Source organism: Dromiciops gliroides, chromosome 4 (genome assembly GCF_019393635.1).
Source record: "Dromiciops gliroides isolate mDroGli1 chromosome 4, mDroGli1.pri, whole genome shotgun sequence".
Classification (NCBI taxonomy): Eukaryota; Metazoa; Chordata; class Mammalia; order Microbiotheria; family Microbiotheriidae; genus Dromiciops; species Dromiciops gliroides.
Window position 1 is genome coordinate 480,498,057 of NC_057864.1, and position 26,556 is coordinate 480,524,612.

General features: G+C 46.3%; 1 protein-coding gene across 2 annotated transcripts in view; it reads right to left on the reverse strand.

Moving 5' to 3' along the window:
* Positions 1 to 26,556, reverse strand: part of KLHL24 (kelch like family member 24) — a 54,362-nt gene that overhangs the window by 11,567 nt on the left and 16,239 nt on the right. For both annotated transcript variants that reach the window (XM_043964147.1, XM_043964148.1), the window contains exons 3-6: positions 18,936 to 19,120; positions 14,969 to 15,087; positions 11,827 to 12,015; positions 10,216 to 10,404 (exon numbers count right to left, since the gene is read on the reverse strand). In XM_043964147.1, coding sequence (XP_043820082.1) covers positions 10,216 to 10,404; positions 11,827 to 12,015; positions 14,969 to 15,087; positions 18,936 to 19,120 — 682 coding nt within the window. The remainder of the gene's footprint in view (positions 1 to 10,215; positions 10,405 to 11,826; positions 12,016 to 14,968; positions 15,088 to 18,935; positions 19,121 to 26,556) is intronic.

Sequence of the window (26,556 nt, forward strand, 5' to 3'; positions counted from 1 at the left end):
CTGTTGTTTTTTTCTATTTTGAGGTTTTTCATCATTGCTTTGTTTTTTTCTCTTATAACATGACTAATGCAGAAATAGGATTAATGTTATTATGTGTATATATACACACAACCTACATCAGATTACCTGCTGTCTAGGGGAGGGGGGGAGGGAGGGGAGGGAAGGAGAAAAATCTGAAATGGTAAAGCTTGTATAAACAAAAGTTGAGAACTATCTTTACATGTAACGGGAAAAAAAATAAAATACTTTATTAATTAAAAAAAATTACTATGTGACACTGGGCAAATTCTTACTCTATCTCTCCCAAATTGAAGACTACCCCTTTCTTACTCCAAAGAGGTTAACTATCTATTTAAAATATTAAACAAAAACCAAAAAACTTCCAAATGAAGTAGGCTATCTGCTACTCAGAACATCATCCCATCTTTGTCCATATTATAGCCAATTTTATTACATGATGAAATTGCTAAATATATGTGTGTGTGTGTGTGTGTGTACACACACACATATACACATATATTTGGTGTCAGAGGCCTTGGATGGGGACAAGTCTATAGGTTTATTATCCATCATCACAGAGGTGGCCTAGAGGACCCAGGGGGCCAGCAGAAGATGAATACCTACCCCCCAGGCACCCTGTGCGAGTCAGTGGGTGGGCGGAACACCGAAGAGGCTTTAGAAGACTTTTCAGCTGGTTTCATATTCCTCACAATGGGATTCTACTTGAATGGCCCTCCTGCTTGGCTTCCATTTCCTAATTAAGAATCTGGGGGCTAATAAATGCTTACTGTAGGCCTAGAAGATTCTATGAGGATTACTGACAAAGACTGAGTGGTCTGGGCCCCTCAGAAGAAAAGAAGTAGAACCCAACCAAACTGTTTACAGTGCCTCATTCTTCCCTGATTTATTCAAGGGAGGCCACAGTTTGTAGCTCTGTAACATGTAACGGTGATGAGGAATTATATTTTATCAAGCAAAGACATTTAGTAATTATACTTTGTCCCATAGGACTAGCCTACCATCTATCACACCATACTAGAGAAGGCTTTTCAGGGCACGAATTATCTATATGTTTGAAGGCATTAAATCACTGGTACCCCAAAATATAGTTTAGAGAGTCTGTGAAATAGATGATACCCCCCCCTCCCTCCCATTGTTTAAAATAATTCATCATTCCTTTAAAAAATGCCTACATCAGCTTATAGATCCAACTAGTTTACCCAGTATGGGCCGTTACTGTGTTGATGCAAACCTGTGACCAGAATACAAATTAAAAGCTGTTTTCAGCCCTGAGACAAACCATTGTAACTGGCAACATTTGCCACATGGGGGTGGGATGGTGGGCATGGTGGCTGGGCGGAGCTAAGCTAGTCTGGGTCAGAGGAAGGGGAGGGCTGAGGGGTGATGGAAGAGGGGCACCAAGTGGGTACTGGGGCTGAGCAAGGAGAACAAATGGGGAAGGGGCATGGGTGGGATCGGGGTTTGGGCATCTCAAACTAATCATCTTATAGTGAAGGTTTCGGGAAATGAGAGTAGGGGTGGGGAGCGGCGCTGGTCCCCTATAAAGGACTTTTGACCAAACCACCGTGGGAAGGCTATCCAGGGTATGCCTGTGCTAATGAGCCTCCAAATCATGTTCAGGTCATTAGGGCCCACAGTGTTGGGGAACATGAACTTCCACAACAAAACGACACAAATGGAAAGTGGTGATATCATGTGACCACACTGGGCCCCAAGCAAGTGGCCCCACCCTCTTCACGATGGCTCAGGGGCACTGGGCACATCATCTAGGATGATATTCTCGGAGACCTGCTTGCTTTTGCTGAACTCTCTTTTCCTGTTTAAAACGCTGGGCTTCTGGGTCAGGTGAGAGGGAGAAGGGAAGGCTACAGTGAGAAATGTAGGTATGAGATATCCTTAAAGTGTATTACCAAACTAAAAACCAGTTCTTTAGCAAAAGAATTTCCTTTTAAAAAGGAAGTTACCACAACTAACTTACATAGAGGTAGTCAGGCGTCTGAACCTGGAGTTTTTCCCTCAAAGTGATAAGGATGGAGAGGGAGGGAGGGCAATGGCATCTTTGAGATGGGCGTCCTCGATTTCCAGGCTAGCTACATGCATTTTTATCTAAGGGAGGACATGACTGCTTCATCAAGCCTTAGAGAAATAGTAACGACCAAAAAAAGAGCAGCTGCGATTCCCTCAGTGTTTCAAGGTTTACAAAGCAAGCTGCCTGTGTTCTTACTGGAGCTCTGAAGTGCGCTGAGGCAGGCGCGGTGTAACCTCTCCCTTCTCCTCAGCCATTAGTGGGTGTCAAATGTGATTTCCCCCATTTCATAAAGAAGGGAACTGAGATTTAGAGAAGAGACAATAGTGGTGTACAAAGACACGTAGATGATAATGGCTGGAGGGAAGACACCAGCGCAGGTCTGTCCTGGCTCCAAATCCGGTGCTGGAAGAGCAAGTTAGAGGTTTGGTGCCCGTTTTGGGGGCTGCTTTTAAGTAGTGTATTATATCCAGATAAGAAGAAGTACAAAGTTTGGTTGAGTTCTCAAGCATGGAAGGAATCTAGTGGACACATAGGACTTTGGACATGGTCAAGAATGCTGATTTAACAGAAAAAAGTCAAATTGATGGGTCTCTAGAAAAGGGCGTCTTGGTTTTATCACTGGCCCCTTACTGTTGAATATTTTTATCAAAGACTTACCCAAAAAGAAAGATGGCAGGATCACTAATACACCGGATGACAGAATTGGGAAATGAAGATATCACAGGCTGGACCATGGGACCAATACGTTGAAATTCAATAGGTAAAAAAATAGTATCTTGCACTTGAGGCCCCCAAAACAGGGACTCATAAAGGTCAGGGGAAGATAGCTAAAAAGTACTTCATGTGAAAAAGGTGTAAGGGATGGAATGTGGTGTTGAGCACGCTCCAAGAGTCAGTGGGGTAATCAGATAATTTAGGTGATCTGAGGCTACACTCAGGGTAGCCAGAGGACTGAGAGCCATTTTACATTTTCATTCACTTTATGGGCTCCAATGAAGTGAAAATGGTCCCAAGGCAGGTATTAATGAGACTGTTTGGCATAAACAACAGAGAAGTCCATTGTCTTCCCAGGGCATGCACTTGGGATGTGATGAGAAAGTTCCAGAAGCTGGTCAACCTTGACCTTACTCACTTCTGGTGACTCAGAGAAAGGAAAAAGAAGACAGCACCAGGAGGAACTGCGGGAGCGAGTACGGAGCGGGGTGAAGACCTCAGGGTTAGGAGGGCAGCGGCCATCTCATCACCACTGCTGACTAACAGTACTCCACGGGAGAAGGGCAGATCTGGGAAGTCATCAGCTGGCCAAGGTGTGTGATGAGAATTGAGGTCTGGACTCACCCTCCTGTCAGTCATCCAGCCACGTCACCTCCAGGTCAATACACTCCCGCTGCTCCTCACGGCCTCCAGAACACAAACATTCAAGGCCTTGTGTAACCCAGGCCCCTTCTGCCTCCCCAGGCCCCTTACACCCAACTCCCAAACATCCTCTTGGCTCCAGTGACGCCGGCCTCCTGGCTGTTCCATGAAAGACTCTTCATCTGCCAGCTCAGGCATTTTCTCTGGCTGCTCCCAGGCCTGGCAGGCTCCTCCTTCTCAACTCTGCCTCCCGCCCTGCTGGTGTCATTTAAATCCCAACTAAAATCCCACCTTCTCCAGGACGCCTCCCCAACCAACCCCTCTTGATTCCAGTGTCTTCCCTCTGCTAATTATCTATTTATGCCATATACAGCTTGTTTGTACATGTTTGCTTGTTGTCTCCCTCATTAGATTGTGAGCTCCTTGAGGGCAGGGACTGGCTTTGTCTGGCATACAGTAGACACTTAATGAATTTTTACTGACTCCCTGAAAAGCTGGGCTCTCGCCAAGAGACAACATATGTTTGGAAAAAATCAGTAAGAACTGCTTTTTATCTAGTCTTACAAATCTCAGCTTTTTATCTAGTTTTATCTAGTCTTACAAATCTCAGCTTTAACCTAAAAAAAAAAAAAAAGGGGTGAGACTCGTCCCTCACCTGCCCACCCAGATCTGCCCAAGTCAAGCACAGCTGGAGAGAGAGGGGTTCATAACTCCCAGAAGACAACAGCCAAGAAGAGCCAGCAAAACCCCAACAAAACAAAACACACCCCCGCCCAAACCCACATGCCCTCAAGATTCTCTACAAGAAAAGACAAGGAATGGAAGGTAAACAAGGTAAATGAGAAACCCTAATACAAGAAAGGCAAGGTGACCTTGTTCACAACTGCAGAATGGCTTTGGAAGAAGACTGCTATGTTAGACCTGATTTGAAACAAAAGAGAATCTTGTCCCTGAAGAAGAAAGAGGAACTGGCAAGTAATCACTTCATGATGAGAAGAGGATTCCTAAGTGAAATCTGCTATTAAGCCTAGACACTGAGAGAAGAAATGTCAAAGAATTAAGAGAAAGCCTAAGTAAGAACCAAATGGACGACTATTTGTCAGGGAAAGTGCTGCCAGAAACGATGCTCTGAAGAAAAAAAGAGAAATTATTCTGATGGGTTGGAAAAGGGCCGAATAGGATTGTACAGGAAGTTTATCAAGCAATCCAAATTTGGAAAGGATCCATAATAGAAGGTGGAAGCAAGGGCAAGGGCTTAGGGATAGGCCTATAAGAAGGGGACCCGGTGGAGTCAAGTCCAAAATAAGCTAAGGAAAGGAGGAATGCTAAGAATGCCAAAGAAGGGGGCTCCTTAGTTACGTCAGGGGAAGAGGAGGATGGAAGAAGGGATTGGCTGTAACTTGGTGGCAGATACTACCAGGCCTAGGCTTCCAGAAGATTCTCTGCAGCAGTTATTGGGTGGGTGGACAGTCATCTCCACTGCCCTGGGGGGAGGTCAGCAATGGCCACGGCTCATCTCCTCGCTGCACCAGGATGACAACACAGAATCATTTCTTACAAGACTCTTGGCTGCCGCATCTTCTGAGACTAGTTCTCTTCAAAAAGAGCGAGCCCTATCTCTTTAGCGTCAAATGTTCGGGGGTCCTTCTGGGTGAGTAGCAGATAGCACACTAGGCCTAGGGTCAGGAAGTTAGTAGCTGTGTGATCCTGGGAGAGTCCCTTCACCTCAGCTTGCCTCAGTTCCCTCAACTGTAAAATGAGAATAGCAACACCACCTCCCTCCCAGGATTGCTGCAAGGATCAAATGAAATAATATCTGTAAAGTACTTAGCCCATAATAGGGGCTCCCCCCCTTTGCCCTCTTTTGCGTGACACTGAATGAATGAATGAGGATTTTTGTTACCCCCAGGGCTCTGGGGCATGCCTCTGTGCAGTGAACTGGGTGTTGGTGGTGACAAGGAAGGGGGAGCCTTCTCTGAATGGGATGGTTGGTGGGCCCTGGACCCATTCTTTCACCTTCCAACCTCCTGCCATCTGATGGCCTTTCTCTTCCTGTTTTCACCTTGACGCCTCTGCTCTGTGTTTGCCACTGACTTTGGTGTGCTCGGACAACAGGAGTACTCCTCACTCCCCTTTCCATCCTTGGGCTTCCCCCTGAGCATGGGGAGCAGTTATGTCCTTGCTGTGTTCCCTTCCAGGCCACAGAATCCTCCTCGCCCTGGAAGCTCAGGCCCCCACTGCAGGGACCCTCTCTCTCTGGCTGGTTCTTCCCGGAGCCTCTGATTTAAGGAGGATGCCAACATTAGCCATGTCTGGATTCCTCTCCAGGTTGCAATCCACCATGCTCCTGCGTACCTTAATTCTGTCCTGCATGCCAACCTCCACCCCCTTCCCCCAGATCTCTCTTATGTGTTGTCTTTCCCCCTTAGAATATACTCTTCAAGGACAGGAATTGTCTCTCTTTCGGCTTGTATTTGTATGCCCAGAGCTTAGCACGACACCTGGCCTATAGTAGTCCAGTCAGTCAATAAACAAGAAGGCAAGAGAGACACGGACAAATGTCTCACCAGATAGGAGGTACGTCGGTCAGTCAGAGGAGGGGTAAGAGTCTCCAACAAAGCTGTCCTGACCCTGGTGTTTGCATTCCAGAGCTCTCAAGTTCTCTAAACTTCTGATCAGAGAGGCTTGGAAGTCCATTATTTCATTAAGGACCCATCTTTCCCCTTGCAAGATTTTTCTGAGTCTTTCAGGGCTACAAGACTTTATCTTTTGGGAAATCGTATTCCAAGACTTTCTTTCCTGGAAAGTGGCGGCTGGCAAGGCTTGCATGATCCCAACTATGGCTCTGATGCATCGGCTCCTTCTGATGGCTCAAAGCTGCCTTCTCTGACATAGACGCTCTGGATTTTGGCTATAACACTAAGAGTTTTCAATACAGATTTCTTTCTGGAGATAACTGGTGGATTCTTCCTATTTTCACTTTGTCTTCTGGTTCTAACAGATTTGAGAAGTGTTAATTTAGGATTTCTTAAGTGAGGATATCCAGATTTTCTGAGTTTGGGCAGGGGGGGACATCAAGCTGAAAGGAATGACTCTTAAATGAGTTCTTAACTTGTGTTCTAGGTTAGTTGTTTTTGATAACAGTAATAATACTTAATATTTAGATAGTACTTACTATGTGCCAGACACTGGGCTTTACAATTATTAACCCTCAGAGACAGGTGCTGTTATGATCTACATTTTACAGATGAGGAAAGTGAGGGAGGCAGGGTTAAGTAACTTGCCCAGGGTCATACAGCTACTAAGTGTCTGAGGCTCTATTTGAACTCGGGTCTTCCTGACTCTAGGCCTGGAGCTCTATCCACTGCAACCCTTAGCTGCCTGCAGATTCCTTAGATTTTCCTCTCCTTTTTTACTCCTGATTTCATTCTAATATTTCTAATTGTATCCTAGCCTCATTTAGTTCTCTTTCCAACATTACAATATCAGGGAGTCTGCTCTCTGGGTACGGGTTTTCACTTTCTGTTCTAAGTCAATTATATCCCATTTAATTCTCTCCTCCAGAGAGAATTTTATACACACACACACACACACACACACACACACACACACACACACACACACACATATACATACACACATATATACATACTCATATATATATATATATATATATATATACATACATACACATACACACACACACACGCACACATCTATCTATCTATCTATATCTATATCTTGCTTCATTTCTTTCAGGTACTCTTGAGGTCCCTGTGGCTATGCCACCCAAGGATCACTCTCCTCTTCTGGGTTTACTTCTTGGGGCAGTCACATTGACCTGAGTCCTATCTTCAGACTCGGCTCTCGGTGAGGGATGTTGTGCTGGGCCTGTCACACTCTTGCCCTCCTATGCTCTTGGATGAGAAGTAAGGCCCTATTCAGACCTGGCTTCTCCCACATTTAGGGTGGCAGTAGGTTTCAGACGTCCCTGCTGGGACCTACTGGATCATCCAGAATCAGTACATGGTGGTCTCTGAGCCAGGGCAGAGTGCCACAGGTGTCTGGTGCCCCTGGTGCATCCCCATCAGAACGCGACAGGCTTTGGCCCCATTTACCTTACTGTGGTCACGCTGGCTCCCTTGGTGGGAACGTTTGTCTGATGCCTACAGGTTTTTTGCTCTTTTGTGTGGAGACCTGGGCTGAATGATAGTGCCTCCTGTGATCTGATTTGGGACCCCTGATAGACCTTTTGAGGAGTACATGTACAACAACTGGGCTCATTCTATGACCTTGCATGTCACCATCATACCCAGAAGTATGCCACAGAATGCCAAGAGAGCTAGAGTAGGCCCCCCAGCCTATGGTGTCACCCCAATTTATGTAAGACACAGTTGAATCACAGAGAATAAGGAGGTGAGAGGTGGGCCGCAATGTGCAATTGCAAGAAGAGAGATCCATCGAGGTGGCAGATGGAAACCTACAGGAAAGATTAGATGGGAAAAGAGGCCAATCAAAATGATGCAGGCATGAGACAAAATGGGACTCAACAGGGAAGGCCCCAAGAAGAATGGAAGTAAAGGGTCATGTGAAAGATACACAACAAAGAAAGAATCGATAGGACTGCTAAGTTACTTGCTAAGGAGACAAGAGGATGAGTCAAAGGCATTTCTGAGGTGGCCTTGGGTCTGTATTACTAGAAAAATCACAGTACCATTGCCAGGAATGGGGAAGTTAGGAGTCAAAATGAATTTTAAGGAGCTCTGTTTTAAACAGAATGAATTTGAAATCATGCCAGGATGGTGAGTGAAAAACTCCTATAGTCCCTGAAAAGTGCCAGAATAATGGCATCTTAGAATTGGGAGGGGCCTTGAAGAACACCTGGTGGACCCAGCCCTTCATTGACCGTAATATATCTGGGACAAAATCTCACTCCGCTGACACCGGAGTGATTCTAGCAAGCGTGTCACCTCCAAAGCAGCCGTACCACTGAAGGACGTTAGAAAGGGATTTCTTCAACTGAAGCAAAGTCTGTTTCTCTGTAACTTGTGTTGGGAATAGCAAGGTCTTCATTTTAGTGCTACACAGGCCTGTGTCCCTTCCCATGAAAGCTCTTCAAACACTGTCAATTCTGCTACAAAAGGCATCTGAAAACTCGCATTTTTTCCAACATAACTGATACATGAGGGGATATTTTGGGTACAATTCAAATTTTGAGTTTGCTTCTGCACAATTTCTTCCTCAAGAAAGATCAAGATAACTCATAAAACTGCCCCACTTCACAGTAACTCAGAAGCCATCACCCTTCTGACACCCACTTCCACAAGCAAACTTTAAGGCTTTACCACAGCCAAGTGCCACTGTGCCATATTCTTTGTACAACTGGCGCAGAAGCAGCTGGGAGGGGAGAAGGGTCAATCCACATCATCTGCCTTGTCGCCCAACCCATGTCCCCGTCAGTCGCATGTCCAGGCCCAGGTCAAGCCTGGCAAGGCTGCCAGGAGGCCAAGGAGGAACCACTTTCTACTGTAGCATGTGTGTTCCTTAAACCATTTAGTGGCTGTAACTGTTACTACTTTTGATTAAGTTCCTACCTTTTTTATGGGTCACTGATGTCGTTGTTCAGCATTGATGGCCTAAGTCCATTTCCCCCATAACTTCTGTGATTTTTATTGCATGGTTTTTCATAACTTGGTGCTTTCTGGAACTCCAATGAGTTCTAATGGGGATGCCTGTGCTATTACATTCCCACAAGATTCTCTTCTTCTAGGGCATCCTTCCTGATTCATTCAGCTCTTCCTTGCAGGACAGGATTTGGGGTCTCTTCCCATTCTGGTCTCCCTCCCTCCTTCCATTCTGCTTCAAAAACAGTCCAAGGGGGATAGGGATTCCTGATTAGGAATTGGCTGAGGGCCCCGACAGAATCCCGGCAAATAACAATGTTGGTGCTGCCAACTACAATCTCCACCTCACGGACACCCCAAAGAAGAAGCAACATGTGAGAGCAGATGTCTGAAGGAAGAATTTGGAAGAACATGCACATTCAGGAATCTAGATGAGGAAGAGGAGCTGGCAAAGGAGGCATGGAGCGAAGAGTCAGAGAGGGAAGAAGCACACCAGGATATTATCAGAAGGTCAGAAGCTTGGGGGAGAATGAGTTTCAAGAAGAGAATGATCAGCAAGGCCGATGCTGCAGACATCTAGGGAGAGTGGAGATGGCAAAGTCAGATTACAAGGCGTTCTAGGACTGGGTGGAGAGTAGAAATCATGGGCATCAGAAGGAAACCTGGTAGTGACAGCACAAGAAATGGAACAGCCGCTCCAAGGAGCAGTGGAATGGAGGGCAAGGGTTTTTGTTGTTGCTATTTTTGTATTTAAAAATAGGGAAACTTGGGCATGTTTGTGGTCATGAGAAAAGGAACTAAACAGAAAGGGAAGATCCTTCAGTTGAAGGAGGAAGGAGTGGGACTCGATGGAGCATCACTGACCTGGGGGTTACAGACCCTGCAGGGGTAAATGGTTCCCCTGGTCATCCTATGTATTTGTTTTTATGGATTTAAACACATGGCTCTGGCTGCCACCAAAAGGGTCCAGGACACCAAAGGGCCAAGACCCCATGGGAGAGCAGCAGCAGGGCAGAGTGGATCTCAGCCCTTCTAGGAGAGAGGAAAAGAAAGCACACACACTTTTCCAACCAGGGATTCTCCTGAAGAAGTCCCAGTAGCCCTGCTGGTAGGAGACACTGCTCTTCAGTGGGCAGTAAGTGGTGTATTCCACTGCATTAACAATGTCTGCCTTTACACTTTTACCTGACGGCTGAACGTATTCTGTACATGCATCCAATAATCTTCCACCGGATCATAACAGTAGATGGTCTTGGTGAGTCCTCCAGCAACATAGATTAGGTTGTTTAAGGACACGGCTGTTATGCATCTCTTGGCAATGGGGATCGTGGCACGAAGTAACCAAGAGTTGGTTTCAGGGTCATAAGACTGAACCTGGTAAGGTACGGAAAACACATTTAGTTAGGTTCCTGAGCCCTGAATTTAAAAAATGCTTTCATTTAAAAGCACCCACAGAAATGAATTCTCAGCTTCTGTAACAAAAAAAAGGAAACTTTAGAGTGTCAGGGGTTCCGGATGCCATCTGAATAATGAAACTGCCCTTTGTAATGAAATGTTACAACGTACTTAGAAATGTACCAAGATTTTTGGGACACCCTATGGGGTGTCTCTCAGGATAATGCTGAAGGTTCCTGATCAGAAATGCTGCCAGAATTGTAAAGAATAAACTCACAGTTGGACATTTATTCCTTTTTCCTTTCTTCTTTGTAAACAGAAACGCCATGTGCATGCATGCATGCAGAATGAAAAGACTTGCCATGTATATTGTCACGTAATTTTTTTCACAAATTTAACATCTGACAATCTTTCAAAACTGTAAGACACAACTCTTTTTTTTTTTTTTTTGGTGAGGCAATTGAGGTTAAGTGACTTGCCCAGGGTCACACAGATAGTAAGTGTTAAGTGTCTGAGGCTGGATTTGAACTCAGGTCCTCCTGACTCCAGGGCCGTTGCTCTATCCACTGCGCCACCTAGCTGCCCCAAGACACTCAACTCTTAAATCTGTCTCTCTTCAGAGAAACCCTGCTTTCTCGAGAGTGCTAAAGGTAGACAGCAGCTCTGCCCAGGTCAGATGAGTGTGATGTCTCGAAGAGTGACACTGACTGCACTCGGGTTATACTATATATATATATTTTTTGTAGGGTTATACTATATTTGACTAACAATTCTTTGCCCCAAAACGAATGTTCCCATAAATGTCATCTAGCTCTTGCTCAACCTGATTGCTGAAAGATTCTTTCTGCCAGGAGGAGCACATGGCTTTCAAAGGTATCCGGTTACTCCGCCCTACTCTTTCCGCCCCCTTCTAAAATTCCTTGTAGTACTTCCTCTATGGGCTCCCTGCTCCCTTCTCTGCAAATCATGTGGCTCTGTTCAACAGCTGACCTGCTTCTTGAAGATACAGTTTGGACTTTGTAAGCTGTAGAGAAGAACCCCAATAACATTTTTAAAAGGATTTTTGCACAGACCCGCTTAGAAAAGTCTGACCACATTCTGACTAGAGATGGAAGGGAAAATACTTGTCACCCCCCCATTATGTCGGGTGAATCCTCTGTGGAGAACTGAAGGAAGAGGACATGGATGAGAAGGACAGAGCACAAGAAAGAGGGGAAGGACTGTGATGAAACCACAGATCATCAAAGTCACCAAGTTAATTAACAGCTCCTTTTAGAAAGGAGCGATCTGTTAACAGAGCACTGGACAACATTAAAGACCTTCCCGGTTAAGAACTTCGTTACAAGCATGCATCTACCAACCAATCTGGCTTCAGCTGAGAAAGTGCAGGGGCTTGCTCACCTTATCTGAGCAGGTATTGTCATCAGGTCCCCCACCGATCACAAACAGCTTGCCCACGCAGCTGGCCACGGCTGGGGAGCTCACGGCTTCTTTGAGAGGGGCCACTTCTGTCCAGCGATTGGAAAATGAGTCATAGCACTCAACGCTGCTGAGCCTGTTCTGACCATCATAGCCTCCAACAACGTAGACCTACATTCACAACACACAGGAGTTACCCACGTTGGTCTGCTTCCCTTGGAAAGCCCTAGACAATGACGACGGGGAGTTCGGCTTCAACATTTAAGAGTCACTCATGTTTCTGTAATATGTTTTATCGACATCTTCTGTCTTTGCATCACCTCTGCATCTGTCTACCATCACCCTACTCTGAGTCACGCACTCCTGAGACAGAACTGAACCTCCCTCCCCTAGCCGACCTATGGCATTTCAGGCCTCCACAATCTGGCCCTTTCAGATTTATTTCAAATTAAGCTCCTCCTTCACGCATTCCATGTTAAACTAAATGTTTGGCGCCCCCAAAACTTCTCTCTCTTTGCCCAGGCTGCCCCTTTGCCTGGAATTTCCTCCCTCCTCATCACTTCACCCAACGAGGACCCTTCTCTTCCCTACAAGGCTCAGCTCAGGTACCACCTTATCCAGGAAGTGTTCCCTGATTCACCAATTGGTTAATATTCTCTTCCTTCTGAAACACATTTGTATTTACTTATTTGTATAAATGCTGTATTCCCAAGTAGACTGTAAGCTCCCTGGGGGCAAGAACTCCTGTTTACTCTTTTTGTATTCATATTTGCTGATCTTAGCAGGTGCCTGGCACACGGTTGGCACTTACCAAGTGTTCAAAGTGCTAGAACTGAAGAGAGAACTGGCTAATACAACTGCAGCAGGGCAGGAATGAGGCAAAGAAAACCAGTCATTACAGATCAAACATACATAAACTTTAAAAAGAAAATGGGCTGAAGATAATGAGGTACAGAATGGTGGGAAAGGCTTTTCAGTCACAGTGAGACAGCATCATTGTCAACAGTGTGGAAATGTCGTTCATGCTCAATGTTCAGTCCAAATCGCCTTCACTCCTTCAAAGAAGCCCGTTTGTGTCTGTGCGGGGTGTCAACATCAGGGTTTTAACAAATATGTTTCATAGAGCACTTGGACAGCGGCTGTGATACTTGGTGAAATTGCTCCATTTTGAACTGTTTACTAAAGCTCTTTACTTCGCAACACTCGGGCTTATCCCCTGCTGCTTTCTTTCCACTCACCCTGCAAACAGCGTTCATGCCTAGCTTAGAATTATCTAGTTACATGTAAATAAACTTTGAATGGAGGGAAAAAAGTGGACTTAAATTACATTTTACTTGGGGGAGGAGGATATAATTTGACTAAAAGCACGCGTGAATCTGTTTTAGAGAATATTCATAGGCAAATATCCAGTGATGATGGACTTACGGTCCTAGTAAATACAAAAGTAGCAGAAAACAGATCACTTGAGGCGATTTTCATCAGGACTAGCTCTTTGGATCTCAAGGCAATGGATGCGGGGAGAGAGGGCTCTTAGGCTTTGGTTTATGATAATCATTAGAAGACTCTGGACAGGACCACCCAATCCCAGGGTACCACTGGGTAATCCATCCTATTGTCGACTCCCAAGAGTAGGGTCTGTGTGGTATTTGCCTTGGTGCCTCCAGTGCCTAGCACAATACCCTGCAGAGAAAAGACTTAATGAATAAGCAGAACTGAGAAATGGGCCTGAAAGACTTGAATGGGCGAATAGCATGAATAAAAACGCTGCCTTGAGAGATAAGGAAAAAAGACAGAGATTCAATGACTTGGTACAGCCAAGCTAGGATCTAGGGCTCTTGATGACCAGCCCACTACGTACTCCATCTGATGCACCATCCTCTCCTTTCACATATGCTGATGGCTCACTTTCTCTTTGGAGATCCCACCTTTTCTTTCAGCACTAGGCTCTTTTTCTCTATTTAATCCATCCCAAATTAGTTCCCTCACAGTGACCACCAGGACGCCCCTTGTGGGTCGGGCCAACCCAGGCCTTTCTCTCTCTGTAGGCCACAAGTGGCCAGTGGCCTACAGGCGGATGCCCTCCAAAAGCTGGCTTCCAAACGCAAAAGGCCTCCCGTAAGTGGGTCAACCGTGGCATCACTTTAGTGCCCACCATCGCCTTTCCTTGTGCACTACAGAGCCCTATGCCCTTGAGGCCTCAGGCTCCTCCTCAGTAAAACAGGGATGGGGAAAGACCTAAAGACCCTTGTGGGCACTCTGGGACTGTTTTCAAGCTTTCCGAGACTCGAGCTCCAGGGAAATGTGCTCCAGCTGAACAAGTTTATGCTGAAACCCATCTCCACATAGAAGACTCCACCAGCACCATCACACCCTAACCTTTAGTCTGCCACGGCACAGGCCCCTCTGACCACCTTGTTTTCTAGAGCTGCCCTTGCTGCGTCTGCTCCGACTCTTTGTGTTTTTCTTGAAGCATAATCAACAGAACCTTTATTGAATAGCAGGCACGGAAGAGCCCTTTTTGTACAAAGCTCAGACAATACTTCATTTCCAATCCTCTTTCCCATACCTAACATTCTGCTGGCTTTTTTGGCCACATCTATACACCGCGGTGAAGTCCTTAGTGGCTTCTGACATGTTCTTTTCTTAAGTCAGAGGTCACCAAATTTTATATATAGGTTTTTGAAATGTCAGTACATTTATCTTCTTATTTGGGCTGAGACTGGTTACTTTCTAAGCAAATAAAACAGTGATAAAGAGGCTGCAGTAACAGTCATCTAGATTCACATAAATACATAAACCTCTATCTACACTTGGCACAACTTTAATGGAAAGAAAAGCAGCACATGATAGAGCCCTGTGTCCTTTCAGTGATAGGCCTCGTTCTTTACCCACAATTTCCTTGTTTGTTTGGTCCCTCATAACACATGAATGGACTCTCATTCATGATCCCAAACTCCATACCTGGAGGCAAAAATTCTGTTTGCAAAGTGAATTTCACCCTGTTTACCTTCACAGTTCACTTGGAGTGATCTGAACACACACTATCCTGAGGGAGGAGAAATGGGAAGAGTCCGCTGAGGTCATGATTTTGGCTGCAGATGTTCGCCAAAGAAACTGCTCTTACCTTACCAAGGAGGACGGCCATTTTGTGGCGCCATCTGCCCTTGTTGAGAGAGGCAACTCTGATCCAGATGTTAAGTTGTGAGTTATAAATCCAGACATCACGGCTGTTGATTCTTCCCCCTTTAAAAAGACACAAACATACAGCAACCAACTGACATCTCTGACAGAGAGCATAGCTCAAAGGGCTACAAAAGGGGCCCCCCCCCCCCCCCGGGGTCATCTACTGCAGAGCCTCCATTTGAGAGAGGTCCAAGTCACCCAGGGAGGAAGTGAACCAGGGTTCTCCGGCCTGAGCCAAGAAAAGCTCTTTCCACTAGACCAGGCTTGTGTTTCAGTTCTCTCAGTATAAAAGTAATAGACCTTCAAAATATTAATCCAGGTAATTGTGTCACCTGACACTAGAATGTCTGCCCACCCGTGCCTAACTATCTTACTCAGCTTCCAGTCAAGGTGCCTGAAATCCCCACCAGTGAATTTAGTGGTTTAGCCACAGCTAAAATACAAATATTCCAACTCGAAGGCCAGGTTAAAATATTAATACATAAGTCCTTACTAACATGAAAATGTCTATCAAATGGTTTTCAATCACCTAGATCAAAAAGGCAAACAGCTGAAATGTCAAATGATATGATACAAGAGACGGGGCAACATCAACTATTTTGCCAGATCCTAGAAGAAGCCATAAATAAGGGAAACCTCTGAGAATTCTGAAGGATGCAGTTGTAGGATACACAAAGGAAGGTACTAATTAGTACCCTCAGGTAATCCATGGCCCCGAGAAGACTGAAATAACTGCAGATTCAAAAAGAAATTCAATAAATTCACAGGTGGACAAGTTGTAACAAGTTATTATTAAGGCTGATGTCATGAAAGGAGAAAGAAACTGAGTTCACAGACTCCTAGATTTAGAGTTGGAAGGGACTTGGAAGTCATCTTGGCCAAGATTTTAGAGAAGAGGAAGCCAAGAGGCACAGATAGGTTGTTTGTCCAAGATGACGTCATGCTACCGATCACCTTCCTACTGCTATCACTCTTAAGAGCATATTCTCTCATCTATTAGAAAGCCTTGGGGAGAGAAGAAAGTAGAGAAGAGAAAAATCAAATGCTTTCAAAACAAATTTTCCCAAGTAGGTTTTCCTGCTCTCAAATATGGATGTGATTAACGATCAGATTGAATGATCAAGAGCAGTATCAATATATTCAAATATATTTAGTGTTTTACTATGAGAAAGAGGAGATGTCATAATTTAGAGCAAAAATAGGTGGCAATTTAGGTAAAAATAACATGCTTTTTGCTGGGAAAAAATCTATCCACAATCAGTTCTCCTACCTCATGTTTAATTTTAGAACAATAATCTGACATTTTTTTTATGTTAAAATAGATACTGCTTCACTAAGGACATATAAACTCAATGACAATGGAAATTGTGCCGAGTATAATTGGGAGTTGGGGGCAGAAAGCTCTGTGGTTTCACAGCTACAGAGACTCCCAGGAAAGAAGTCTTAGGGGGTCACACTGCCTGCTTGTGTTAGGGACAGAACTTGAATCTGGGTCTCCTTGACTCCAAACTGGTTTTTGTAGCCAGTGTGTCTCTACCTTGATACGCACCAGCAAGCTAAAACTGAAAAGAGGCCAAAGCCAAGGGCTTCATTTCCAAATTGTCCTCACAAACTCAAGAGAAGACCCCCCAATGTTATATTCGGGGAGCCCCGATTTCTCTGGGCCTCACATGCTCAAGAGCAGAGTGGGCTTCTGCTCATTCTCAAAACTCCCGTCTGCTCCCAGAAAGTTGCCGGAACAAGTGAAAAAGTGTATTATCAAAAAGGAGCATTTCTTTCTTATATTTAATAACTAATTATTGTATTAAGACCAAGGTTTTTCCCCTTTTCTACTTCCTCATCCAGAAACCAACCGGTGAGGGAAATCTTTTAGAGACTTACCCAGACCAAGACCTAATCAGACAGTCAAAGAAATTCTAAGTTTGGGCTAATGGGTATATTCTGCTTGTTGTGTTTGCTCAGATAGGTCAAGGGGAAAGGTTGATTCTTATTATCAAGAAAGGTGATATGGAAATTAATGTCTCTTTGACCAAGATTTGAGTGACCTTAGTCCCATACCCCAAAATTTTCATTTTCATTTAGCCCACAAATCAATCTAAATGGATTGCCATCCCTCAGAACAGCTATTCTTCAAAGGGCATATAAACTGTGACATCCCACCTCCCCACCCCCAGAAGAGGTCTTTGGTTTAGGAGTGTGGAAATTTATTTTGATTTGGGGACCCTACCTTTAGGCTGAGATTAGAAAGCCTTAGGCCCTCAGGGTCTCTTCTGTGTGGGAGGTGCTGGTGCCCTTCCCCCTCTGCTTCAGCTGAACCAAAAAGCCCCGTGGGCTGTACAAGACACCAGGTCAGACAGCTGGGGGGAGGGAGCGCTAGCTCCCTCCACCCTGAGCAGAGCTATCCCAAAGATCCCGGGCTCATCCAGGCCAGGGCTCTGGTGTAGCCTGTGCTGAGGCACGGAATGCTCGAGCAGCCCCCCAGCCCCAGCCACAGCCCTGACTGGCGGATTAGCTTGGTGTGTGGGTGCAAAAAGCCCCGAGATTGGAGTGGAGAAAAGAGGAAGGACAAGATTAAGAGAGACTGGACGGACAAGGATGCAGGAGAAGAGGACTGGAGGCTGGCTGACAAGATTAGAGGGGCAGCAAAGGTTGGAGAAGACAGACAAGGAGGCTGCTACAAGGACGCTAGAGAAAGTGAGAAAGGGCTTTCCAGTTAAAAGAAGGTCCATTGGTAAGAAGAGGGGCAGACAAGAGGACTGGGGGCCAGCAGACGAGAAGGAACGGGAACGGAGAAAAGAGAGGCTGAAGGGCAGACTGACGAAGCAGACAGACAGACACAGAAGGTCGGTGAGAAACACAGGGGTTCAGCAGTGGCAGTAAGGAGAGGAAAGTTAGAAGCAGGGGGATTTACAAAGTGAAAGGGGCTCAGAGTTAGAAAGAAAGGACCTGAGTAGTGAAAGTGGAACATATCCTGAGGCAAGAGGCAGCTAAGGCCCTTATTGTATTAAAAAAGTTCCAGGGGCAGCAGGTGGAAGCAACGGAAAGGAACTGCAGTCAGGTTGTACATTTTATTTCCCTGTATTCTTAATTTTAAATAGTATCTCATAAATAAACTCTGCTTTGATTATTTAGTTAAGAGGTTTCTTAATATTTTGCTTACAATTTTGGGAGTGGAGCAGTGTGGTGGGACTTTATAAATAGCCCATGCTAAATTAATAGCAGTCAGATAGCCAAATAGTCAAAAGTCCCCAGATTAGTCCTCCAGTCAGATTAGCCCCCCAAATTAGGCCTAGCTAGCTAAAATATTCTTACATTTGAATGGCAACCCAGATGGGACTTACGGCCCAATTATAATTTTTCTAAACTTATCATTTTTCATGTAATCATAATTTTTTATAAGTCCAATTATATAATTTTCAAGATTAGATTAGCTAGCGAATAATTATTTTTTTTTACAGGAGAGATGTCCAAATGACCATCCTTTGATTAATAACCTGCTGGCCTTATTAATAAGATGACTAAATTATCCAGAAACTATATCTCTGGAACCTTTTTCATTGGCAGAGTATGTTGTGTTGCATACTTAATCTCCCACCTCGACAAAGAGAGGGTGTGAACCTCATTTTAGGTACCTTGGTATGGTTCCGAAAAGATGGTAATGGGGAGATCTACTGATTAAACCAACTTTTAAATGTACTTCAGAAGCACAGTTAGAAGAATCCTCTAGCAAATCTCTTTATAAAGCAATGCTTTTTGTAATGTTAACAATCTCTCCTTAATTCATGTTTTATAAAACTGAATTGGTGTTTTTAAAAAATCCATTTTATCTTGTTTGCAGAAACACTCATCTTTGGTGAATACTCTCAGCAGGGGGCTGCCACCATCCTGAATGACGCAGACATTTTTACCTGAGACAAGAATGTCATTCCTCAGAGCACACACTGCATATTCGGATTTGGTAAATTCAGGCAGCTTGGCCAAAGACTTCCATTCGCCAGTAACAGGGTCATAGCACTCAGTATAGGGCAGATTGAAGCCCCCAACTCGCTCACAGCCTCCGACGACCACAATCACCTCCGAGAAGCCAGTTGATCTGAAAGAACGATGGGAGGGGGACACAAGGAACATTCATGACCAGACAAGCCAAAGTAAATGTGACTCGGTCTACCATCAAGCCTGAAAGTTAGTGAATACACCGATCACTGGATGCAAGACATGGCCCAGAGTTAGGTAGAAAGAGGGGTGCTCATTTTTCCAATGAAAATCACCCAGACTGCTTTCAACCTGAAAAGTTTAGAAACATTAAAAAGAACCACAAAGCAGAAGGTCAGCCTCAAATCAGAGGGCAGTGATCTTGACTGTCTCTTTCCTGAAAGTCAATATAAACTGTGAAGAAATGCCTGTGGTTTGCTGGGGGCAAAAAGAGGGTTTGTCTTGGCTGGTGGGTGAGTGAAAACTTAGATCAACCTGTCAAACTGAGGAGTCTCGGATCATGCTGCCACCCCCACCTCAATTTCTACCAAAACACCAGGCCAAGCCAGCAGAGGACTCTAGCTGCCCACCTGCTGGCCTGTCTCTCTACTGTACCCCACCCCTTTAACTGTTATTCTGGTTAACAGCAGTAATCAAATCAAGCTTAAGCACTGTCACTTCTTGTTGTTTGTCCTTTGTTCTTGTTCTCCAAGAGGACTGTGACACCAGGAGGTGATGTCATGACTTGCAGTGAATTGGATTTAAGTGAGGGAGGGCGGTGCAAAATCACTAACTTTACTCTCTCCTCCAGAGTCATATAGGTCCAGATATACATCAGGATGACTGGAGATGGCCTCGGATGTTTGAGGCAATTGGGGTTAAGTGACTTGCCCAGGGTCACCTAGCTAGTTAAGTGTCGTATCTGAGGCCAGATTTAAACTCAAGTCCTCCTGATTCCAGGGCCAGTCCTCCATCCACTGTGCTACCTAGCTGCCCCTAGCACCATCACTAGAAAGGGCATGACTCCACTCTCAATCACTGGACTGTGGACAGTCCAAGACCATTTCCTTTTACATATGACCCTCCTCCCCATTACAAGCAATGTTTCCTGAGGCAAAACCTTACTTTTGTATTTTGTACCACCTGTGCCTAGCACAATGCCTAACACAGAGTAAGTCCTTAATAAATGCCAGTTTATTCATTGACTACAGGGGAAAAATATCTTCTACTATTTTTTCCTAGAGCTCAGTGAACATCATTTCTGAACATTCTCCAAAATCCTTCAACAAAGTTCCAAAGCACAGGCTGGGGCGGAAGCTACATGACAATGACCACGGGGCTGGGCGCCATCCTTTGTCATTGGCAATGACAAAACCCAAATGGCAGAAATGGATCCTGTGTAGGCTCGTAGGGTTAGAGCTGGAAGAGACCAGAAAGATCATGTGTTCTACCAGCTCATTGGGAAGAAGAAACTGAGGCCCAAAGAGATGAAGAGAACAGAGCCTGAACCCCAATGCAGGTCCTCGGGTGCTCTCTCACTCTAGCCTAACACAGAGTCGTCGTGAGGGTGGAGGTGGAGATGGTCTAATGGTGGACTAGCCAAGCTTAGCGATCCTCACTGAGGGGCTTGTTGGGAGAGAAGGGAGAATCTAGAACAAAATGCCCAATTCTGCGGAAGCCGTGAGGACCTTTCTTGGGTAATGGGTACAAGGGACAAACCACAGGAAGCTCTCACTAAAAAGATGAGGTTTAATGGGGGAAACTGTTAGTAACTATTTAAGGAAAATGACCCCCATGTGTTCTTGCAAGGGGTCTAGAGTATTTGTTAGGGTCTATGAAAGGTCTCTCAGAGGCACCATGGACCATTTCCAAAAAAAAACACCAGGCCAAGCCAACACTGGCAGTTACTTGTAAGAGTGCTAAAATCAAAGCAGCAAGTACCATCTCAGTCTCCTGCAAATCCCCATCATATCTCAAGAAGCAAAGCAGAAGAAGCCAGAGCACCACTAAAATGATCAAGGTCAGAATTAGCTTCCCTGAGGGCCAATGTGGCATAAGAGCGTCAGGAACCTGGGTTCAAATCTCTACTCTGCCAAGATGAGTAAGTGTGGGGAAGTCAACACCTCTGAACTGTAGGCAACTCTCTAAGAGGATAATATAACACAGAGATTGGTTGTGACCTGTATCCGATGAGTTCCTACACCTACAAAATTGATGCCGCCTGCCTTTATTACCAAGAACAGTGAAAACAAGGGCCCTGTGCTCCCTAAGGCCTTACCTGTTCCTAACAGCTCTACCTCACACAGACAGCTGCTTGTTTGACATCCCCATCTGGAGAGATGGGGGCTGGTACCTTAGTCCAATCAAGCCACCATCTGATAAACATTTAGTAAGCACCTACTATGTGCCAAGTACCATGCTAATGGGTGGATACAGAAAAAGAGGTAAAAGACAGTCCCTGCCCTCAAGGACTCAAAATCTAACGGGAAGTGGCATGTCGGGGGTGAAGAACAACCAGCAAACAAACATATATAAGGCAAGCGATATGTGTGTGTATGTATATACGTGTATGCACATGTATGTATATATATGTGTAGGTATGTGTGATAAATAGGAAACAATTAACAGAGGGAAGGCCCTGGAATTAAAAAGGGTTTGAGGGAAGGCTTCCTACAGAAGGCTGGACGTCAGGGAGGTCTGTGGTCAGAGGGGTGGAGGGAGAGCATCCCAGGCCCAGGGGACGGTCAGAGAGAACATGGTGTATGGGACAGCCAGGAGGCCGGTGCGGCTAGGCTGAAGAGTACATACTGGGGAGCAAGGTGTAAGGAGCCTTGGAAAGGCAGGACCGAGCAGGTTACGAAGGCCTTTGAATGACAAGTTGAGCATTCTGTATTTGTTCCCAGAGACAAAAGGAGCCCCTACAGTTTACTGAGGCGGGGAGGGGAACATGACTGTTCCTGAACTTCGGGAACATTACTCTGGTGGCTGAATGGAGGATAGACGGAAGGGGTGAGAGACTTGAGGCAGGAAGACCCCCCCTCCCCTCCCCCCAGCTCGTGCAATGGTCCAGGGCACAGGGGATGACAAGGGGGCCTACAGGAGAGATGCTGCAGAGGTAAAACAGACAGCCCCTAGCAAAAGATCGGCTACCGGGGGGTTGAGGCGGCCAGGATGCCTCCTGGGTTGTGAGCCTGAGAACAGGGTGGTCCATTCATGTATTTATTCATTCACTGAGACATTATACAAACAGTATATGGGATCTCGATGGGAAGCTGGAGAAGGCAATGGCAAACCACTCCAAGATCTTTGCCAAGAAAATCCCAGGAGAATTTTGTTATTATTTTTTCTAGATCAGCCAACACCTCTTTCTGTTCAATTTCTCTGGTTTTTCCCATGGCGGGCTCCTGGTCAGTAGGAGCATATACAAGGGGATTATGGCTCCACACCCTGGCATGCCCAGGAGGACCCACAAGCTCTAGAATTGCTCAACTTATGCCTTAGAAGTCAATGTAATTGAAGATTAGATTTCCCAATTATCCCTGTCCCCCTCCTGGCCTAATATGGAGTTAGTTCAGCTCAAGGAAGAGAAAGAACGATCGCTGTGACAGCAAGTAATAGGGACAAGCTGGTGGTGCCCTTGTGGGCACTTCTTCCTTTCATGACACAGTAATAGGAGTGGGAAGGCCACCCAATCCTAACCTTTGGAGGTGTGAGCATCGAGGTGGTAGCTGAAGCCGTGAGAACAAGCTAGCCAGGCTTTGGGAGAGAACCAAGAAGCCCCAGAGGACCGTGTCCACACGCAAAGGCAGGAAGAGGGTGACAGATGAGTAAAGACTCAAACTGGACATGAAGGACTTGGTCTGAACACCTCTATAAGAAGCAAGAGCAGGAAATTCCTCCACTAAAACCTGACTTTGGTTCTGTTCTCCTCTCTCATAGAGTATTCTTGGGCCTGTTCTTGCCATCTGTGCCCAGGGTCAGGCCTGAGTGCCAGCCCTGCCCCCAGCACCAACTGCCTGGCAGGTGTGGATGACCCAACGCCCCAGAGCTGGTGCCAAACAGAAGCCATTCTCTTTCTCCCCGAACTTGCCCTTCTCCCAGACTTCCCTGTTTCTGTCACAGGGACCACTCCCTTTCTGGTGGTCCATGTTTCAACCCCATCTTGCGCCAAGTCTCAGGGATCTGACCACTTCTAAAACATGTCTCTTCTCTCTACCCCGTGCCCAGTTCTAGGCCTTGCTGCCTCTCATCTGGACGGTCATAGGAGCCAAACTGCTCTCAACGCTTAGGGCCTCCTCCCACTCCAACCCATCTTCCACACAGGGAGGGCAAAGTGAATACTTCTAAAGCAGGGGTGGGTGACTGCCACTCCTCTGCTCAAAGTGCCCTGTGGCTCCCTGCTGCCCCTGGGCTTCAGCTCTGGCAGGAGGATTGAATTCAGGCCGTCAAGCCTCCGCACTTGTGAGGACTGAGCATTTAGACTCTGGCACACTTGAGAAACTTGTTAGAAAGCTTCACTTCTGAAGCTCTAAGAAGACTGCTTAGTCTATAATGGGCCTTTTGCAATTCCGATACTCTAGGAAAACCTGTGAAACAAGGGCTGGGAGGCGCAACGGCTGCAGAGAAAGGCCTGATGTTAGAGGGTGTGGACAGAAACTCTTCCACATGAAATTTATACACAGAAAATGCCCCAATTCCTCCCTTTCTTCTCCTCCAAAGGCCAGAGTCAGAGCAACATGAGAATCAATGGGAGGCTTTGAGATGCTGCTTGGCACGGATGAGGCTTCCCGGAAGGAAGATGGAATTCCTCGAGATGAAGAAGGGGCAGTGTAAGGAGGGCTGGCCTCAGAGCAGAGAGCCGAGACTTGGAATCCCATCTTCCACACCCAGTAAGCCCCAGAGCCTCAATTTCCTTACCTGCAAAATGGGGATAACTAGATCTCTCACCTCCCCAAGGGGCTTTGTAAACCTTTATGCATTCCACAGGCACCAGCTATTTTTACTGAAGACAAGAGAGCTGAGTCCTACCCTTAAGTGGCTCCAAGAAGCTGTGTGTCCTTGGGCAGGTAGCTGAACTGCTCTGTTTCCTTTTCATCCCCATAAAATGAGGGGCCTAAAATCTGGTGATCTCTTAGGTCCTGTCTAGCTCTAAAATTCTGATTCTAAAGGGAGAGGGTGAAGGAGAGAAAAAGGGAGAGGGAGAAGGAAGGAGTAATGATAAGGAGGGAAGAGGGAAAGAAGAGTCGATAAACATTTTAAAATGCAGAGGAGATGAAATGAGTGCAAAGGAGGCTGCAGATGAGTTGGGCAATGTGGGCACTTCCAGGCTGAACTTAAATGCACATTAAAAGGAATAGAATAAATGTGGTAGAGGCATGGATGGCATCATGTACAATCAGCACTTTAAAGCCGTCTTTGTGGAAAGAAATATTCATGTTTGTTGGAAATTGTCTGGTTCCAGGTTTTAAAAATGAAAAAGAAAAAATCATTCCACCGAAGGCAAACAGGGTGTGGGGAGATGGGCTGTCCAAAGAAAATGAAAGAGTGGGGCTTTCTGCCTGTGTGGGAAAGGCTGGTCCCAGAAGACTCTTCCTCTTCCTCCCGGGTTCTGGGACTCTAGGAATTCCTTTCTCCAACCATTAGGTGGCAAACCCAGGTCAGGCAAGCAGCCCACTCACAAGGGCTTCGCCCACACTGAGCCAAAGGCACTCTCAGCAGGATCTCTGACATCCAATTATTCTAACTCAGTAACGAGCTAATGCAGGAGTCTTCTGTCTACCTCAGAAAAACAGCTCCCCCCCACCTCATTAATAAAACAGAGGCACACTCCGCTTTATACAGGAGATGGAGCCGCCATTCAAGCTTCTGCAAAATGGGTGGCTCTAAATCAAGCTGTATTTCAAACGCACTAAGGAAGCCGGCCATTGGAAGCATGGGTGGGGAACTGTGGGTCTTGGCCTGACTTCCAGTGATAAAGGGGAGCCATATCGATCCCAACAACAACCCGCGTTCTTGCCAAATTGGCCATTGGTGGGTCTCAGCACGGCTCCCTCCACTCCCAGACTCCACCTCTTTGTGCCTGCAGTTGCTATGCTGGGAACACCCTCCTTCCTTAGCCTTGCCAATGAGAATCCTCAGCTTCCCTCCTATGGAGAAGCCTTTCTGAGCACTCTAAAACATTCTGAGGGTTGTCTTTAGGAATAAGTGGTTTCCTCTGTAGTCCTCCATATCGTATGATTCTAAGAAGGGACACACCAATGGCCAGGCCACCCACCGAAAGGTGAAGACTCCTGATCCCCTGGAGCCTCCTTCCCCTCCAAGTAATTCTGTATTCATCGGTGTGTGTGCCTTTATCGAGAGAGCAAATGCTTTCATTTCATCGCTGTATCCCCAAGGCCTAGTATAGAAGAGCTTAATAAATCCTCATCTGAGTGAATTAAACTGGCATGCTGCTTAATGTGCCGGGAAAGGCTTTCCTATCCCCTGTCCCCTCTCCTGTCCTGCAGTGAATTCAGCACCTCCTGCAGGCCTGTTAGCGGGGGACCCACCACCAGGGGTGGTTAGCCCTGGTGACTGCTGGGGGTGAGCCCGGCATGCTGGGCTGTCACAGCTTTTACAAGGTGGGGAGAGCCATGGGTCTGACCAAGGAAGAGGTCCTCAGCCTCAGATCGTTTACCCAGATTCTTAGCTCAGTGAGGCTCTGTAACCTGCTCCCAGCCCCCTCCTGTGTTTTTACACCTTCCACATTCCCAACGTGCCCCCCACGGCCCGCCCGTCTCCTGCCGCCGGCACTACTTCCCCTCCTCGTCGGCAGCCCCACAAGAAGCCTTTCCCGTCTCCCTACTGCTCGGCCCTCCCTCTGCTGGTGATCCCCTTAGACCCTGGGCTCCTCAAGGCCAGGGTCTTTACGCGCAGGGCCTGGCACAGCCTAATAAATGCTGCCCATGTCAGAAGCCGTTTGCCGGGCTCTTCTTTCCCTTCCCTCATGCCTCAGCTCTCCTTCCGTTCCCTCCCCCTCCGCCATAACTGCTGTCGCATAGAGCCTGAGGAATAAAGTTGGACAAGTCTGTCAACACGCCCCAGTGGGCCTCTAACCCGTGAATGGCTGGGGTGGCTGGGTGGTTCCACAGTGGAGAGAGTGGCAGGCTTCCAATCGGGGGGGGGACCCGAGTTAAAATCCAACCTCAGAAAGTCCTTAGCTGTTTGACCTTGGACTGGTCACTTCCCCTGCTTGCCTCAGTTTCCTCACCTGTAAAATGGGAACTGTAAGAACATCAACCCCCCCAAGGTGGTTGTGAGGATGAGCTGAGCTGACACTTGTCCAAGCCCTTATCACAGGGCCTGGCACGCCGCAGGCCAGCTACGATGATGAGGAATTCTCAGAGCAGCAGGGTCATGGGGACCTGCTTCGGGGAGATGTCTGATGTTCTCTACAGAAGGTTCTCTGGTCCTGCTCGCTAGCCTTTATAACAACTGGCTCTCACCAGAAGTTCTCAGATGTTGTGCTTCTTTGCTTGCTTTCTGCTGCCCACCAGAAATGGAATAACCCCCCAACCA